The 18,442-nt window shown below is 55.7% G+C and overlaps 2 protein-coding genes across 4 annotated transcripts; both read right to left on the minus strand.

Annotated features, from left to right (window-relative positions):
- Positions 1-41: 41 nt before the first annotated feature.
- On the minus strand, positions 42-4,174 carry FCN3 (ficolin 3). The gene is made up of 8 exons (XM_045191033.2): positions 4,061-4,174; positions 3,681-3,776; positions 3,320-3,364; positions 3,025-3,057; positions 2,683-2,810; positions 1,468-1,597; positions 1,234-1,368; positions 42-406 (listed from the first exon to the last, which is right to left on the minus strand). The coding sequence occupies exons 1-8, from the start codon at positions 4,149-4,151 to the stop codon at positions 162-164; spliced, it is 903 nt and encodes a 300-aa protein (XP_045046968.1). The 5' UTR covers positions 4,152-4,174; the 3' UTR covers positions 42-161.
- A 2,753-nt stretch (positions 4,175-6,927) lies between these two features.
- On the minus strand, positions 6,928-10,909 carry CD164L2 (CD164 molecule like 2). 3 transcript variants are annotated; one of them, XM_053920883.2, is made up of 6 exons: positions 10,765-10,909; positions 10,175-10,342; positions 10,004-10,075; positions 9,425-9,469; positions 7,776-7,920; positions 6,928-7,218 (listed from the first exon to the last, which is right to left on the minus strand). In XM_053920883.2, exons 1-6 carry the CDS (start codon positions 10,850-10,852, stop codon positions 7,212-7,214), a joined length of 525 nt encoding a protein of 174 aa, XP_053776858.1. In that variant the 5' UTR covers positions 10,853-10,909; the 3' UTR covers positions 6,928-7,211. The 3 variants fall into 3 exon arrangements, with proteins under 3 accessions (XP_053776858.1, XP_024410621.3, XP_045046661.2); XM_024554853.4 differs by having other exon boundaries at positions 6,928-7,492; XM_045190726.3 differs by lacking the exon at positions 6,928-7,218 and having other exon boundaries at positions 7,772-7,920.
- Between the last annotated feature and the right edge of the window lie 7,533 nt (positions 10,910-18,442).

Raw genomic sequence — 18,442 nt, forward strand, 5'->3', positions numbered from 1 at the left:
TTGAGGTTTTCCCAGTAACTGGAAGAGTCCTGCACGCCAGGAAAGGGTTAAAATGAGTTTATTTTTAAGATAGGGCAGCAGAGGCAGTTAGCAATGGGGAGGGGGACCCGAGGGTCCGGAAGCTGTGCAGGCGAGATAAGGGTGCTGGTTGCCAGCGCACCCTAGCGGAGCATGATGCGGACCCTGCGGTAAGGGTGGCCCACGCCAAGGCCTGAGGCCCAGTCAATGCCATACTTGTGGGCGGTGGTGGGGGACGTCGCATAGTGTCCATTGAGATTGGACCGATAGCAGGATCCATACCACCAAGCCCCGTGGACCACCACCGCGCAGTTGCCCCCGCTCTTTGAGTCATGGTCAGCATCATAGGTGCTGAAAGATTTCCCGTTGTGATAGCTCAGGGAGTCGCCTGGCAGGGAGGGACAGGAGGCTCTTTGGTGCCGGCGCCATGCCTGGCACCCTTGAAGAGAGTACCTCACAGGAGCCTCAGAGCAACCAAGAGGTGGGTGTCATTGGGCCCCATGAGAAAACTGCAGCACCAAGGAGCCAGGGTGCTTGCCCGAGGTTACTCAGCTAGTGACAGGGGCACTGGGCCTTGAACTCAGGACGGTGGTTCCAAAGCCACCAGCTCCTCTTCCTGCCTTGTCCTCTCCCAGAACTGCCAGCTTCCCTCTGGCTCCTTTGTCTCGTCCATCCCAGCTCCCACCTGCGGTGGGCTGAGCAGCTCTGTCCAGAAGAGCTGGGAGGGACCCCTCAGATGCCAGGACAGGGGAAGGGCTCTCCTGAGACAGCTCCTCAGATCACTTCCCTCTTTCAAGTCTTTCCTCACCAGTTGCTGTTTCTCTGAAAAAAGCCTTCCCTAGTTCCTCTTCCAAAGCAGACAACACTAACATTCAACAGGGCCTCAGTAGTTCCCACAGCCTCCCTCCCGGCCTCCTTGTCCCTTTTACAGTGCAGGAGCCTGAGGCTCTGACACAGAGGGAACTTGCCGAGGGTCACATAGTTAGTAAATGACACAGCTGGGTTCAGACTGTGGTCTGTTTGCCTCATGAGCCCAAATTCTTTACTCCTGTAACACCTTGCCTCATAATCACCATTTCTCAGATGAGAACACTGAGGCCGGAGAGGAGACGGGATTATCCTGGGTCATTACAGAAGCAGTGGCAGGGCTGTGCAAGAATCCAGCCTCCCTCGCCTTTTCCCCCTTCTCCAGGGCCCCACCTGAGGGTTGCTCACCTGCAGTGCCCGCTAAGAACTTGCCCAGCACCAGCTGGTAGTGGTCTGCCTCCCCAAGGAGACGGAAGGACTCATAGTGGGCAAAGGTGTGGTTGCCATTAAAGTCCTCCAGCTCCACGCAAAGCTCCCAGGTACCTGGTAGGGGTGGAAGGAAGGGCAGAGAGGGGGAATCCTCAGACCCCAGAACGCCAGAGGAATGCCCCTCAAGCTCCCTGGACCTTGCTGGGAACTTACCCTGGAGAGTCAGCTGGTGCAAATTCTCATTACCCAGCCAGAATTCGGACTCTTGACTCCCGAAACCTGCTTTGTAGGAGGACCAAGAGCGGAAGAAATCCACAGAACCATCCTGTCGCCTCTGGAACACCTGGGAAGGTGGAGAAGCCTAGAACACCAGCTGCTGCTCCAGGCTTGGCATGAGACGAGGAGAGGCAGGGGGCAGTGGCAGCCGAGAGTGGGCACACCGTGAGGCACAGCAGACATTCCCTGCCTCTTTAGACCGGGGGCTTATTGATAGAGTGTGAGTCCAAGTGAGCTTCACCTATGAATGTATCGATGAACTCTACATTCTTTTACTTTTAGTGCCAGTAAAACAGTAAACTTCACACCAAAGCCTTGCCAGCCCTGGGGGAGACTAAAATGATAGAAATGCTGTTCCTGCTTTCTGGACGCAGTCAGTCCTGCTGGGAGTCAGATTCAAAAAATCTTGCTTTAATTTGCTATGATAAGAACCAAGATATTAGAGCAGATAGGTCACCTCCAGAGGCCCAAGCTGGACACCTGGCCTTACCCTGATGTTCCCCCTTCAAGCCGAGCGGTCCCCAGGTTCTGTAGAGTTTCCCTCCTGAGAACCTTCCAGTCTAAGTGCCTCCATTCCCACTGCCGCCACCACCCGCTGTCTTCTCCGACCTGAACCTCTGAGGCCTTCTAACCTGTGTCCCCGTCTGCACTCCTGTTCCCCACTGCGATGCATCTTCCATGGTGTCATCTTTCTAAAGCACAAGTCTGGCCTGGCAATTCCCTGCTTAAAACTCTCCCATGGCTCCCTATTTACCCTATGAACCGGCCTTGCAGAGGCCTGCCATCCATGCTTGACCCTCACCCGTAGACCTCAGCCCGCCACTCACACCTGCTCCCCGCTCACTCGCATGGTCCTCGCCCCACCCCCGGAACCTTCTGGTACAGTTCTGTCTCGCTGCGTTTGTCTTTCCCTCTACCTGGAATGCCATTCCGCACCTCATCTGTCTTGAGAACTTCTGCACAGCCTTCAAGGCCCTGTCAGATGGCACCTTGTCTGTGAAGCCTTCTCAGACTTCAGGTTCCCTCGGGGCTCAGTAAACGTTTGTCCGTGATTTACTCCCAAAATGCCTTGGCTCCAGTGGGCTCTGGCTCCCCCTGGGGGCCAAAGGACAGAAATGGGCCTCGCCTGTGAGTCTTCTGGCAGACACTCACCAGCCATCCACCCCCTCGGGTGTCCATATCACAAAACACGGGAAGGGCTCTGCCTTCAGGCAGGCACAGATGGTACCAGCCGCTCAAGGTGGCGCCCCGGCTCAGCAGCTCCTGGCAGCTCCTGGGGCCTGGGGAAGGGGAGATGGACTGAGAGGCCCCCCAAGTTATGACCCAACCCCCACTCCCTGGGCAATGGGAAAGGCTAAGTGTGGGACCTCAGGAGCCCTCTTTGCTCCTTCAGGGCCCCGAAAGGGGCTATAGGGCTGGACCACGCCTGGTAGTCCACCAACACCCCGGCACCGCCTGGTTCCAAGCCCCTGGCTCCTGCGAAGGCTGCCTCACCCTCCCGGCACTGGAGCAGGTTCGCTGGATCTCCTGCCCCAAGGAAAGACCGAATGTTAGCTCCGAGGACTGAGTATCCCCAAGGGGATGCTCACAAACCATCAGAGGGGAGGGTGTGCAGGTCCTTCTCCTAATCTTGCCCACCCCCTCAGTCTTCCATCCCTCTGCAGGAGGGCAATCACAGCTAATGGCTGAGCAGCAACCCAGCAGAGCGCCGCTCCCCCTCCCCCACCTTTCTAGCCCAGGGACAGAGCAAAGAAAGAAGAAAGAAGAGGCTTGGGTTTTACTCACTCACCTGGCTCACCCTTGGGGCCCATCTTGCCCGGTGGTCCAGGGTGCCCTGAAATCCCAGAGACAGGGATGCTGTGTGTTCTGCCCCATACCCAGGGCCAAAAGCAACAGGGATTTGGAGACTGGAGTCAAATCCCAGCTGCACCCTTCCTTGGCTGTGACTGTGGACAACCGACTTATCCTCTTGGAGCCTCACTTTCCCCCTCAGTAAAATGGGGGAAACTCTCCCGCTACCTCATAGAGTTGATCTTTGAGTCCCGGGTGCCCGGCCCCTTCGTCATCGCCCTTGGCACAGGTGGTTGCTGCTGCACTGCCAGCCTCCCCGGTGGAGCCCAGGTCCCTGTCTGCTCCCTGGTAACTCTCACCTTGAGGACCTGGACTTCCCTTCTCCCCAGGACTTCCTGGGGCTCCAGGACAGCTGGGCAGGACGACAATTTTGCTGGCTTCCAGTTCCCTGGGTTCTGCAAGGAGATACAGGGCTGGGTGGCACAGAGTGGTCATGGGGGAGTGGGCATGCCTGCCTCCCAGACCCCCCTGAAGTTCTCTTTCCATCTCCAGATTCCGGCTGTCAGGACACTTGCCTCCAAGGGCTTTCAAGCCTTTGTACTGTTTGCATCTATTCGAAGAGCCCAGATTATTATCAAATGCTCACCCTGCTCCTTGAGGCTAGTGAGCCTGGGTGGGGGAAGGACACCCAGTGAGGGAATGAGGGTGGGTTGGTGGGGAGGGCGCCCTCCAACCCTACCTGGACAGCTGGGTTGCTCCTCAGTTCTCAGACAGCCAGGCTCCCTGAGCAAGAGGAGCAGAAGGGAGAGTGGGGTCCACAGGAGGCCCATCTTGCTGGTTCCCTCGAGGGAAAAAATGCCAGTTTATAAGGGGGCCAGGCTGGTGGAAGAACAAAGGAAGACTTCCATCCATTGTTCCTGCTCAGGGACACCCCACCCAGGTTGGAGCCAGCAGGGGATGAGGGCATTTCCTCCCTCGGCCCCAGAGGGCATGGGCATTATCGCTGGCCCGGTCAGCTGGGAGGGCATCCAACTTCTGCTCCCGGCTGCCAGGGCTCCCCAGCCATGTCTCTAGACCTTCACGTTCATGGGCGATTTTCTGAGCCTTCCACCTGGAATGCCCTTCTCTGCGCCTCTCCTGTGAGCTCCGCCTGTCCGTGAAGGTCTGGCCCTAATGTCGGGCCGGGAATGCGTCTCCACTGGGACTGTGTTCCCAACCCTGGCAGCAGTACTCACGATCCCTGCTACCATTGGCTGGGCACCTGCTGCACGCCACAAGTCACGCTGTGTGCAGTTTGTACATCACCTCTGATCCTTACACAGCCCTGCTCGTGGTCATTGCTATTGGCCCTGGGTTATAGACCTGGTACAAAGCAGGTGTTCAATAAATATTAGTTAAATGAAGGAATAAGCAAGGAGAAACTGAGGCCCAGAGACAGAACATGACTTTTCTCTCTCTGGCACTCACATGCCCAGAGCCACAGAGATTTTTTCCCAAGCTCCATGCCTCCCACCAGGGAGAGGCGCCCTTAGCAAAGTGACACCATGCCCACCCATGAGTCCCTTGGGGATCCCCTGGCAAGGCCTAGGAAACAGCTGCTAATATAGGCCAATTGCATGGGCAGCTCAGGCAGGCAGGCCCAGAGGCTGGGAGGCCAGTAAGGAGGCAGCAGCCACGATCCAGTCCTGAGGAGTGAGGTCTGAGCAGGAGAGGTCCCTTGGGTGATAGGGGAGGAAAGGGGAGTCTCATTCATTCCTTCATTTGCTCATTCATTCATTCATTCATCAAACCCTCCCTGAGGGCCTCCTCTGTGCCAGGCCCAGAGCTTGTGGTGGCAGGGAGGGCTGAGGTACAACGGGGCATCAGGGGGGGCAGAAGCGCAGTTTACCAGACAGGATGGATCCATGGGATGGATGCTCTGAGGCCCTGTAATCCCAGTCCTGGGGATCTGTCCCCCTCAAGCTCTTCCACAGGGGTGCCAAACTCTATGGTCAAGCCTGTTTCTCGTGGTGCTGTTTGTAATAATCAGTGTGGAAATGACCCAACCAGACAGTGAAAGGATGAAGGCAAATAAGTTATCACCATGTGGGCAAGTCACAGGGCAACTCTGGTGAAGAATGAACGGGGCAAAGTCGCAGAGCAATATGTACAGCACAGCCCCACTTCGTATTTTAAAAAAGCTGAATGTTCATTCACAGGAAAAGGCCTGAAACATACCGTGAACCATAGTTACTTCTGGGGAGTGAGACCAATGGGGTGGCAATTCTCACTTTATATAAACTTCTGCATGGCCCTTTTGTTCCTTGGAGGCATTTACTACTTTTGAAAAAAGAAAACATCCAATGAAGAAATGTTCTTAACTGAGTGGAAAGCCAGCAGGAGGTGGGGGCATTTCCTCCCTCCGTCCCAGAGAGACCGGGCATTATCCCTGCCAGCTCTTAAGTGCTGGCTGAAGAAGCCAGGGGAGGGCGATCCAGGCAGGGAAAAACTGCGTATGCAGAGGCTTGGAGCAGAGAGAGAGCAAGGCAGGCTGGGTAACAAGAGGTGGATCCAAGTAGCTGGAGGGATGGCTCAAGGGGAGGCTGTCTGAGAGGATGGTGGGCACTGATGAAAGTATGTGGGGGGCAGGGAGGTGGACTGTTTGGAGTTTTGTTGATGATGGCATGATATGTGAGGCCAGGGAGCAGTCAGAACTACCCATGGACTTGCAGCAGCAGCTGAAGAGCCTGCAGGGCGGCCAGGTCTGGAGAAGAGGCACTGGAGACTCAGCTGCGGGTGCACAGCTGGAAGGGCACACAGCTGGAAGGACACACAGCTGGAAGGGCGCACGGGTGCCCCAGCACAAAGCAGATGGAGCGCACGTGCCCGCTCTGAACCCTCCCTACATCCAACTGAGATGGGTATTACTGTCACCCCAATTTACAGATGAGGAAACTGAGGCCCAGAGCTATTACATAACTTGCTCCAGTTCACACAGAGCAGTTCAGCTCCGCAGGCTGAGCTCTCAGCCATTACTCTCTATTGCCCTCCGCTTGGGCAGTCCTGCGATTATATATCAGACTCTCAGCCACATGCCTGGTTTCCAGCATGTGCTGCCCGCATGGGAGATGTGATTAGCCAGGGAAGACTTCTGGGCCCAGGGTTGGGGTGGGGGATGGGAGGGTGAAGGATGCGGGGAGGGCGTGGGCAGGGCTTCCCAGGGGGCCTGAGTGCAGAAATGGCTGTGGAGCATTACAGGGGTGTCCCCACCTTGGTGCAGGGGCAGAGACATCACTTAAGGAGCTGGGAGAGCCTGAAGGTGCCTCTGCAGGGGACTTCTAAAGTTCCGCTCACTCTGGGGCCAGAAAAACCTAGATTCAAGCCCAGCCCTGCCCCAGCCTGCTAGGCGATCTTGAGCAACTATACTTAGCTCTCTGAGTCTTTGTACACGGCACACCTGCACAGGGACAGGGGAGGGGGCTGAACACATGCAACAGAAGAGTATATTTTAAAAGGTGACATCAACAGTCCAAGGCTGAATTCCCATTAAGGAGGGAACATTGGCCATCCCCACCCCACCCAATCCACACACAGCCCAAGACATGGGACACAAAGCACAGTGCCAGAGAGAGTTCCTTTATTTGAGGGCACTGCCCAAGCCAGGCCAGTGGGAAGAGGCAGGCATGGGCCCAATGCCAAGCAGGGGCCCACAGGGATGACAGATAAGACAGGAGGTGGTTGGAGGATGCTCTCAGCTGCAGGAACCAGGCCCAGGACAGGAGGGGCTGCCAGGTGTTGGACACTGAGACTGCTCGGTGCCAAAGATTTCCCATCCCCAGTTCCCACAAGGCGGCCAAGAGGGCAGCCTCTTCATCCTCTTTCCCCTCAGTGTGGGATCCAGGCCTGAGGGGTCAGATTCTGCAGAGGCCAGACAGGGAGGGCAGTCAGGGCGGTGGCCTTGCCTCGGCCAGGCTGAGGACCCCACCCCCAGTGGACAGGCGCAGCTGGAAGAGCAAGCACTTTAATGGAGGCTGCAGTGACCCGCCCCACAGCACACACGGCACACGGGGACCTCCGAGCAGCCCCCCTGCTCAGAGGAAAACCAAACCGCACACACAGCCGAGGTCCTGCCCAAGGCCACAGAGCTGCAGGCCAAAGTCTCGCCTGGGCTGCCACCTACTGGTTCTCCTCCCTGCTGGCAGCATGAGGGACAAAGACAAGTGGGCTCAGCTGGGCTCTTAGACACCAGGCCCTGGCTGAGTCCTGGCCCCAGCCAATACCTGGCAGAAAGAACCCCACAACTGGGGGAGGTAGAAGGGATGTGGTTCACAAGGGGGGACACTGGGATGGAGCCATTGCCCTTAGGGCTGCCCCACTGAGAAGACAGTTCACTGTCACTTAAGGGGACTGGACCATAGGGGCAGGACTGGAGTGGGGGAAGTGAGCCAGACTCTGCTGGCTGATCAGGCACTCACAGTGTCTGGTAGGTGCTGTCCTTGGCCTTGAGGAAGCGCAAGACGAAGAAGGCCACTGCCTGTAGGCTCAGCACCAGCACGATGCCTCCAATGAAGCTGGCCCCGTCAAAGCCAGGGTTGTTGGCTTCAGGGACATAGGGGCTCTCTGCAAAGTAGAGATCATAGCAGGCCACATAGGACCAGGATCCCAGGCCTACCCCAGTAACCTCCAGAGGTCACCTGGAGGCCCCAGTCCTCACTTTGGGAGCCCAGGAACAGCAGGCTCAGAAGGTCAGTGGGATCCTGTGGGCAATTGGGAGGTGCCTGGTGGGAGGGACAGTGCCCAGCTGGACAGGGCAGGGCCTTGGCTCCAGCCCTGGCTCTGCTCCTGAATCGCTCTGTGGCTTGATGCTCCTCACACACTCTCTGGGCCTCCTGAGCACGTGACCGACATCAGCTGAGCCCCCTTCCAGACGTCCGCTCTCCAACTGGCCCAACAGGATGAGGGCGGACCCAGAACTCAGGCATCCAGACTGCTTTCGACCTTGGGTCTTGGGGTCCAAAGCCCAGATACAGATGATATGGTCCCCTATCAGGACTCCTGAGACCCTGGAGCTGCCCCTTACTTAGAAAGGGAAGGAGCAGGGGAAGGAGCAGAGGCCCACACTCTGGCCTACCCTAAGGAGTGGATAAATGGAGACCAGATGATTGATGCCACAGGAAGAAGCCGGGCTCTGAGGGCCAGACCTGTCCAGCATCACTCATAGGACACAGCCAAACTCACACAGTGTCCCCTAACCCCTGCCCTGGCTTAGGGGCCCACAGTTGTCAGACTGTGCCTGGGTGGCTCCCAACTGTGCCATGTTAGCCATCAACTCTTGCCAGGGATTCAATTTCAGGCCCTGGGCCCAGTGCCCAGGACAGGGCAGGGCTGGTGGCGGGAGATCATTCTGGGGCAGTGGACAGGGCACCAGTGGGGACCTGGGTCCACCTCCCAGAGACTGTCACTTGTGTAAGGAGTTCTGAGACCATAAAGGGCAAAGGGTGGCCCCAGCTGCAGCTCCTGTAGCCCTTTCCGGGGAAGAGGAGTAGAAGAGAGATGAGCTGCACAAGAGCGACATGGGGCTTGAGCTGGAGGGAGCCGAACTATCAATAATTCAGCCTCTGAGATCACGTTTCTGGCTTTAATTAACCAAGAGCCTCTTCAGCCATCTCTGCCAAGCCTGCTGAACTCCAGGCCCTGAAGGGCAGTGGGGGCCAAGGGGTAGGCTTCTTGCCTCCGTTCTGCCAGGAATCTGCTTTGTGACCTTCTCTGGACCAGTAGGTGGTCACAGCGGACATCTCATTGGCCACCTGAGCCATACACCCTCAGCACCGAGTGCAGGTCCTTGAGGAGGTCACCCTGGGTTCTCAGAAGCGGTGTTCGGAAGAGGGCATTAGAACCGATCTTCCCCTGATCACCTTCCTTACATCAGGCGCTGAACTAGGTGCTACACACCCTCTCATGAAACCCTCACAGCGACGATGTGAGGTGGCATCCGACCCACTGTACAGATGTGGAAACAGGCTCAGAGGGAGAAGTCACAGGCCTGAGGCCACAGAGCACGTCGGCACCGAAGCCCAGCTCTGTCTAGTCCTGCCACCGCCCAGATCCCCCAGGTGGCACCTACCTGTTGTGATTGTCTTTGGTTCATAGGTGGGGTGGTGGTGGGCAGCTAAAAAGACAGGGAATCCATGAGAAGCCAGCTCTCCTGCCCCTGGACTCCCATCAGGCCCCCAGCCCAGGCCAACAGCTGGACTTCTGGCTCAAGTCGGGGCCTCGGGCCCAGGTCCAGACCCCCCATCACGTTTTCTAGCCTTTCTTCGCACAGTCCCTTCCACCAGACGAGCCTGCTCTCCGTCGCAACCTTTAAAAGTCATCTCTGATGCCACTTCCTCCAGAAAGCCCTCCCCTGTTCCCTTCTGAACTCCTAAGTCCTCGCTATGCTTTAAATTAGAGAAGCTAACTCCCCCCACCACCCATGCCTGTCCTGTATCCTCTACCTGTACCCATTTACAGGTGAGGAAACAGGCCAGAGAGGGGAAGAGAGTTCTGGGTGAGCTAAAGGCAGAACTGAAATTGGACCCAGGTGCTCATAGGCATGGTCCTCTTGCCGAGAGAGAGGGACGGATTCCTCCTGGAGGGCAGGCTTTGGCTGGGGGCACCTCTGTCCCCCCAACTTGGATTAGGCCAGTGGGAGCCCCCTTACCTGGACATGACTCTGAGTGGTTGTAGACAGAGCAACCTTCCTTGACCACCTCAGCTTGGTCCACACAGTGCCCTAGTGGGGAAAGGTGAAAGGGAGAGGTTTGGGGAGAGGGGCCAAGGTCCTGGGGTTCAGAACCGAGGCACTGGGCTCGGGGAGGGCCAGACTCCATACCTGGCTCCTCGGGACGGCATTGCTCCCACACGCAGCCAGAGAGGTTGTGCGCTCTGTCCCCCTCCACACAATGCTCACAGAGCTTCAGTTCTCTACAGGTCCCTCGGTCAGCCCGCCAGACGTTCATTCCGAGCAGGGCTCCCCGGCCAAAGCCTCGAGCTCCTTTACCTGGTAGTGGGGTGGAAGCAACCCCTTGAAAGGGAACTGCAGCCCCTTTTCCCCACTGCGGTGGCTCTCACCCTCTGCACACACATACACTCACCTGGATCCCCTAATCCCCACTACACACCTGGAGTTTCCACAAACACAATTAACACACACCTGGAGCCTCCTTGATATTCACCCAAAGTCCTTTCCTTTGCGTATACCTGGGGTTCCCAGATACATTTGAAGCTGCCGCCCCCAGACGCACCTGAAGCTCCTTACTATACACACAGCCTTTACTCCCACCCCTGGAGCCCTGCATACGTATGGAAAGTCCCCTTCTGCTCCCCCACTCCCCCTCCCAGCAGACCGCTCCTGGACAGGCGGCTGGGTGAAGGGCAAGCTCCACCTGCCCCGGCTCCTAACCAGACCCTAGCCAGCATTACCAGCCACAACGAGCTGGGCACACAGGAGGAGGCAACAACAGCCGCCACAGAGCGCAGCCCGTAAGGCTCGGGGTCCCGGCAAGGCCATGGGCGCGGGGGCGGGGACTGGGGGTCCGCGGAGAGCTGGTGGCCCGCGTCCCTTCTGTACTGGGCTCCACCAGGGTGTGGAAAAGGGACTGGACCAACGGGGGCGGGGGCGAGGTGGGCGGGGCTGGTGACGTACAAGAACGGGCGAGGCTTGATGGCCCGGGTGAGCCCCGAATAGGGCGTGGTTAGTGGGCGCGGTCAGGTGGGGCTGAGTGGGTGGTCTGGGGCGGGGCTTTGACAAAAGGAGGCGGGGTCCAGGACTCTTAGCGGACCTGGTCCCTCGGAACCCCCAGCAGCAGTTTCAAGGAACCTGTTGAGTAGCAAGTTATCCCTACCTCACAGGTGGGGAAACTGAGGCTCAGAAAAGATGAATGACTAGTTAGAGGTCACAGAGTTAATGGTAAAATCTGGATGTGAAGGAAGGTCACTTTCCTGCCTCCTGGGCTCGGCACAGGCGGGGCCTAGTCAAGTGCCCCTTCCAACCAGGCCTCAGGACTGCTGACCAGCTTCGGTTGGCCCCTAGGTTCTGGCCACCCACCTGGCTTCAATCTTTGCACCCTCTTCTCTTCTGTCCCTCAGCCCATCATGTCTGCCTCCAACCCACGACATCTTCTGATCAAGTCACCAGTCTCATTGCTACTGGGAACTGAAACTTTTCACAGCTTTCCCTCCTGCGTTGGTAACCGCCTGACACCCACCCCTTCTGGTTCTTCTCCCACTACAGCCGCAGGTTCCTCAGAGGGTGCCTCCTCTTCCTCTTTCCCCCACCTCCTTTCCTATTCCCCTCTCTTTCTCCTCCCTCTGCCTCTCCTTTTCCTCCTTCCCCATCTTCATCGCTAATGGCCCAGTTCAGTCCTGAGCCCTATTCCACCTCTCTTGGGGTCAGCTCTGTCATTCCTCTGCCATCAGTTCCCATTTGAAAGCCAACAAGTATCTCTCCATCTCCAGCCTAGTGCTCCCTCCCCAGCTGCCACACCTTAACTAATAATGCATAGCTAACAAGTATTGACCCCTTACGATGAGCAGAATGTGCATTCTACTAAGAGCTTCTAGTTGCAGGTTCTCATCTAATGTCCGCACTACCCTCTAGGCAGGTTTCAGGAGTGACTGGTGTGGTTCAGTGGGTTGAGCGTCATCCCGCAAACCAAAAGATCTCTGGTTCGATTCCCAGTCAGGACACATGCCTGGATTGTGGGCCAAGTCCCTGGCAAGGGGCATGGGAGAGGCAGGCAATCGATGTTTCTCTAGCACACTGATGTTTCTCTCCCTCCCTTCTCCTCTCTCTGAAAATAAATCTTTCAAAAGGAGGAGAACGAGGAGGAAGACGAGTTACACCACCTGCTCAGGGCACACAATTATAATGGGGGAGGGGAAGGATGTAGCCCAGGATCCAATGAGGCCAGTGGAGGGGAAGGATGTAGCCCAGGATCCAATGAGGCCAGAGGCTACTCTCCCCTCTGCTATTCCTCCTTTGGGCCTATGTGCTTCCTGGGCACCTCCACCTGTGTGTGCCTCAGGCCCTCAAACTGCCTGGTCTTTCTTCCCCACCCAGAAAGGCCCCTTCATCCTCCGAGTCACCCAATTGGAAACCGGGGTCTTATCCTCACCCCCTCCCTTTGTCTCCCAAATTAAAATCCAGCAGATTCTGCTTGTACATATCTCCTCGGTCCTGCTGCCTTGTCTTGTCTTTGCTGACCTCACTGCCCCTCAGCCCTCAGGCCCCTCCTCAAGTTGGCCCTTGAAGTGCAGGGCTCTGCTGAACCACGTTAATAATGGATGGGTAGGGCCCCACAACCCTTCGACTTCCAGTTCTGTAAGTCTCTCCAGCATGTCTTGGGCTCACCCCAAAACCTTCCTACCCTCCAAGATCTCACAGCCTCTCCCCCAACACAACTTGCCTTGTATACCTCCTTGCCTTTATCCTATGGCTGTTCTGTCACCTGGAGGGTCCTCTCTCTGTCACCAGACAGGAGCCTGGCTGGCCCTGAGTGGGTCTGCCTAGGGCCAGCTGTAGTGTGTGGGTTCTTGACTTGTTGAGGAAAGATTTCACAACATGAGTCCAGGTGACTATGAAGATGCATTTATTAAAGCTGGGGACAGTGTAACAAGGAAGGCTTAGCATAGAGGAAGCAACAGGGGAGCCCAGGCTGGGCTGCCTTGGCTCACTGGGAAGTCAGAGAAAAGGGGACTCTAGGGACAGGTTCAGGGGATGAGCCTGGGACAAGGGGCAAGGTTGCCCATTGCCTTAGAGTTTAGGAGATGCGTGCTTATGGGGAAAGAAGGGAAAGGGAAGGGCACAGGCTGCTCCCCAGAGGGAGAGCATGCCTGCTGGGTTTTTTGTCTTGAGTCTTTTCTCTCTTTCTTGCAGGCAGAAGTCTTAGAAGAGGTCTCAGGGAAGGCTTTCAGTAGAATAATCATCAGTTCTCCAGGTGTGCCCTTTTAGGGTGATGGTCTTCACTGATTGGTCAGTGGCAGGGTAGGGGGTCTTTAGTCACTGCAGTTGGTTCTGGTGTCACCCACCTGGTTTTGCTGCTTTTCTGGGCCTGGAGCTGAAACACAACTGAGGCCTGAATGTTATCTCCAGGGAGGAAAGGCCGGGGGAGGAGAGGTTACTCTGGGGGCCAGGCCCTTGTTTTCCCAGTTTTGCCCCCTGCCAGGCACTGGGGCCTTCTGCCCTGGTGACCATCTCCCCCTGGCTGTAAATTGTTCAGCCATTGTGTTCAGCTCTGTTTCCCTGTTCCACTAGCCAAGGACTTTTCCTAGCTTCTCATTTCTCCCCTGACTCCATCTGTCTGACAAACTAATCCTTCATGATACCACACTAAAGGGCCACCTCCTGCAGGAAGCCCTCTGTCACTGTCTCAGAGCAAGGCTGAGCTGCTGCAGCATTTGTCCCAGCTGGTGGATCCGAAGCCATCTGCTTTCCTGCAGCAGAGCCCTCCCCTCCCGGCCATCTCTTGTCTGGGTGACTGCAGGCTTCCTGGTCGCGCTCCTGCTTCTGCTCCCCCTTCAGTCTGTTTCCCACTCAGCAGTCAGAGCAAACCTTTGAAAATGGAAGTCAAGTCATATGACTCTCCGGCTTAAGCCCCCCAGTGGCTCCCATCTCACTGCTTTCCATGACTGACGTGATCTTGCCCCGCCTGCCTCTCTGAGCTCGATTCCTACCCCTTTGGCTCCCATCTCCTCTCCGTTCCTCAAACACACCAACTCTGCCTCCTCAGAGACTGTGCACTTCCCGGGCCCCTTCCCTGAAACTCTTCTATTCTCTCTTCAAATGACTCACCCCATGGCCTCCCTCCTTAAAAGGGGTCTCCTGGTTGTTCTACATCATGATACCTTCTTTTTCCTTCAGAACATGTATCAAATTACTCTTTTGTTTCCTAGGCTGTACATTGCATGAAGGCAGAAACAATGTTTATCTCCTTCCACAATTAACTGGCTGCACACACAGAGCTAAGTAGGTGTTTAAGTAACCACACTGGGCCCTGCTGTGACTTCGTGTTTGTCTGTCTCACTGGCCTGTGAGACCCTCGAGGACTCCTGCTCAATAATATATATATATTTTTTAAAGGAAAGAAATTATTTATTTAAAAGTTATACAGACTTAGAGTAGTGACTTAATGTTTTCATTAAAATACTAAAGTCCTTTAGAATTCCCACAGATGCACAGTCCTTCCTTCTCCCTCTGCCCAGTCTGGGGTACCGTATCTCAGGAAAAGAAGTAGAAGTCCGTGATTCAGGCTCCCAGCACCATCAGCTGTGTTGCTGCCATGGGGTCCCCACTCTGCCAAAGCTGCGTGGTTCTTCCCCTACTCCACCAAAGCCGCGTGGTCCTCTCTATTCACTCCGCCAAAGCTGCATAGTCCTCTCCCTTCTCCTCTAAAACCACGTGGTCCTCTCTTCAGTATGGCTGCTGCACCTGGGTTTAAATCACAGCACCAGTCTTCCTCTGCAGCCCCATTTCCGACTCCTCCTACAATCAGTTACACCTGCCAGCATTCCCTATTCTTCCAGCTTTCCTGGGCTGCCATAGTAAGTCTGGGCAGGTGTGGCCCCATGGCACAGAGCCAATAGCTCAATAATATATTCAATGTCTGTTTTTTAATTTTCCATCTCTCTCCATTCGAATGGAAGCTCCATGAAGACAGGGATTTTTGTTCATTGCTGTATTCCCTGTGCCTAGAACAATGCCTGGAAAATAGCAGTTGCTCAATAAATATTTACTGAATGCTCAAATGCAGGAATGTGGCCAGATTCTCTCTCTGTCCATAGCACCCGCTCAAATCCAAGTCCAAGAGAACTCTCAGTGGATATGAGCGGAATGATGAATGGGCGTGTGCTACAAATGTGTGCACTGATGGTGCCCGGATTTCTGAGGCTTGGACAAGGAGTTTGCGTGGGTTTTATCTGTGTCTCACACACACAAACCTCCCTTGAGAGCCTACCAGGGGTGTCCAACCTTTTGGCGTCTCTGGGCCCCACTGGAAGAAGAGGAGTTGTCTCGGGCCACACATTAAATATATTGTGACACGTGATCACAAAGAATCTCATCATGTTTTAAGTAAGTTTACGATTTTGTGTTGGGCCGCATTCACAGCCATCCTGGCGGCCCGCAGTCCGGGGGTTGGACACCCCTGGCCCCAGATCCACAGGAAAGAAGTCCTACCTGGAAGTGATTGTTCACAGCCACCTGGTGGTCACCTAGGGAAGTACAGGTATTGTCAGTCCCCGGACCATGGTGACTTCTACGCTAGAATGGGAAGGCACGCTGGGCTTGGTTACAGACAGCCCTGGCTTCAGGTCCCAGTTCTGTCATGTACTGTTTGATTTGGGGCAACACTTTCGCCTTCTCCGGGCTTCACCTATGAAGTTGGAATGCAGGGCTGTTGTAAACACTGGGCTGTGGTCTGGCACCCATAGGTGGGACTGGGGAGGGTGGGGAGGGTGTGGATGGCAGGGAGAAGCACGGAGGCAGGGCAGAGGGCATGAGGAGGAGTGAGAAGGAAGGGCTGCCCCTTCCTCTGGAAAGCAAATCTTTGGGGAAGAGAGGCCAGGGCAGCTGGGGCGGTTTTGGGGCACGAGAGTGCGTGTGCGAAAATCCACAGGCTCCCTGAGTCTCTTGGACCTCAGGGTTTCTCAGGGTTAGAAATATCACTGCGCTCTTTTCCTCCCCAGCTGCCTGAGGGCTGACCTCCACCGGGGACCACACGGTCACCGTCTGGATCAGGGAGTTCTAGAAACCTGGTCTTCAATGTCCTTCCCCCTGGGAAGGCAGCAGTACCTGAGACAGAAATTTGGGACACACTAGCCAAAATGTACAAGACTGTACCAGATGTCATCTTTATATTTAGAGTCAGAACCCGTTTTGGTGGTGGTAAAAAAAAAAATGGCCTTGACATAATTTGTGATTTCTTCGTTTATGTAAAGAACAACGAACCCAAACACAAGCTTGCAACCATGGCCTGGATGAGCAGAAAAAGACCTCGAGAAAATGGGGAATGGAATGCACGAACAGAGCGAGGACGGTCAGGGCTACGGGAAAGGCCGGTGTTGGTGCAAAACAAGTGAAGATTCTGCAATGACTTTGTCTGTGCTCATTGTGTGGATTTTTTCTGAGATGATTAGTAAACTATGAAAACCTTTCAAAAACTTTCACTGCCACTGAAAATAGCAGAAGATAGCCTACCATACACTCCTTTCGTGCCGGCCTCCCAGCAGCGCTCACCCCTCTCTGCGGCCAGCTAGACAGCTGTTGGGACCCAGCTCTGACGGGGAGAAAGTGGATCCCTAAGTCCTGGCTCACTGATGCCCCTGTGTTCTCTCCCTCTGACAACCCCTCTCCTTCCTCGACACCGTGGGTATTACTACTCCCTGTTTCCCTTCTCTTTCCTTAGATGTTGCTTTTTTAGTTTACTTATCCAGTCAACCTATATTTGTTGAACACCCACTACATGCAGGCACTGCAGGAGAGTGCTAGTCTAGGACAGAGCTCAGGAAAGCCTGCTTCAGAAGAGGTAACTTGGGTGCAGAGACCTTAATGAAGTGAAGGGTTCTGTTGTAGACAGAACAGCCAGCGCAAAGGTCCAGGGACAGGAACACCGTCATCCATAATCTGTGCCCTTCATGCTAGGGTTCCCTGAGGCCCTTCACTCTCTGCTCCCTCCCCTAAGTGATGCCATCTGCCCTAGAACCTCAGTTACTGCCTCCTGGGTGTCATCCTCTTGCTACACACACTATCGGCAGCCCACACGGCCAGTGCCGACCGCGTGCCAGGCCCCTCCCACCCACCCTGTGAGGTAGATACTAACATGACCCCTTTCTTATTGATGAGAAAACAGGCACAAAGGGTCTAAGAAACCCACCCAAAGTCATACCGCTAGAAAACGGAGGAATTGGGGTTTGAGTCCAGTCTACACTCCTGACCACCTCCACCTGCTAAGCACCCTAAACTCACTGTATCCAGCCTAAAGTGCCTTTTCTTCCTTAGCCCAGTCCTCTCCTCTTCCATGTACCCTGCCACTAGCTTGTCACCTCCTCCCTTGTTCCCCACCCTGACTGTGGGAACTGCAGTGGTGCTGAGTTGGGGGGAGAAGTCGGGTGGGGCCTGGGGACCTGCGTCCCTCTGGTTTCCTAACCCGATCCCTGCCCCCTGCCCCCTGCCCCCATTCCACAGGGCCTGGGTGATGCCAGTGAGGATCAAAGCTAGAGCCAGGGAGGAGGAGCAGCCCCGTCCTCTCCCCCAGAACTGGCCACATCTGGCCCATCTGGGGAAACCTGGGACTAAGGACAGACAGGGTTGGGGAAGGTGGAGCTCCTCCATGTCCCACCTGCCAGGATGCCTGCAATGGGAGGCTGAGAAGGGCCTGCCCTGGCGCTGAGCTGCCAGGTTTTCTGCTTCCAAGTTCTTCCTGGCTTCCCCTCTCCAGCTGCTTCGGGGAAGTGACCCCCATATCCACGCACGCTGCTGGCTTTCCAGATCCTTGAATAAATAATTCAGGTTTTGAAATCCGGCCAGGCTCCACCTCCCCGCTCTGTGAGGGTGTCATGAGCTGCCATGAGTGAGGTCACCCAGCTGCTTATCCCAGCCTCCGAATCACAAAGGCCTGCCCTGGCAGGAACTACCTGCCTGGTCACCGTCAGTCCAGACTCTCTACCCTGTCCCCTCACCCTGGGGCCCTCTCCCCACAGTCGCCTGGTATCTCCATTCCAGGACCCCACAATCCTCGTCACTTAGGTGGCTTTGTCACCTCAGTACCTCAGCACTTGTGGCGGGGTTATGGTGACCTGACATCCCATCAACTGCACAATCCATCTTCCGTTGCCACTACCTCTGCCAGCCTGGGATCTCTGAACCCCATCATGCCACAGAGTCACTCTCACACTGGTATGGTTGCCCTGGGGGCTCCCCTCTCTACGTCAGCGTCCCTCAGCCGCCATCCCCCAAGATCCTGTCACAATGCTCATACCGTCACTGCCACCCACCTCCCTTGTGTTCCTGTCACCATTACCTCAGAGCTCTGTCATCTTCACTGGGGACACCCATTCAGCTCCCATTCAACCCCGTCATCGGTCTCCATCACCTGAATTTCAT

Source organism: Desmodus rotundus, chromosome 3 (assembly GCF_022682495.2).
Source record: "Desmodus rotundus isolate HL8 chromosome 3, HLdesRot8A.1, whole genome shotgun sequence".
Taxonomy (NCBI): domain Eukaryota; kingdom Metazoa; phylum Chordata; class Mammalia; order Chiroptera; family Phyllostomidae; genus Desmodus; species Desmodus rotundus.

Excerpts from the sequence above, each read along its gene's own strand:
- FCN3 (XM_045191033.2), bottom strand. The coding sequence starts at position 4,151 with ATGGGCCTCCTGTGGACCCCACTCTCCCTTCTGCTCCTCTTGCTCAGG. Across the intron at positions 3,058-3,319 it reads GGGCCCCAAGGGTGAGCCAG|GAGATCCAGCGAACCTGCTC; the intron begins GTGAGTGAGTAA and ends TCCTTGGGGCAG. Across the intron at positions 2,811-3,024 it reads CCTGCTCCAGTGCCGGGAGG|GCCCCAGGAGCTGCCAGGAG; the intron begins GTGAGGCAGCCT and ends CCCCTTCCCCAG.
- CD164L2 (XM_024554853.4), bottom strand. The coding sequence starts at position 10,852 with ATGGCCTTGCCGGGACCCCGAGCCTTACGGGCTGCGCTCTGTGGCGGC. Across the intron at positions 9,470-10,003 it reads CCACTCAGAGTCATGTCCAG|CTGCCCACCACCACCCCACC; the intron begins GTAAGGGGGCTC and ends CTGTCTTTTTAG. Across the intron at positions 7,921-9,424 it reads ACCAAAGACAATCACAACAG|AGAGCCCCTATGTCCCTGAA; the intron begins GTAGGTGCCACC and ends TCTACTTTGCAG.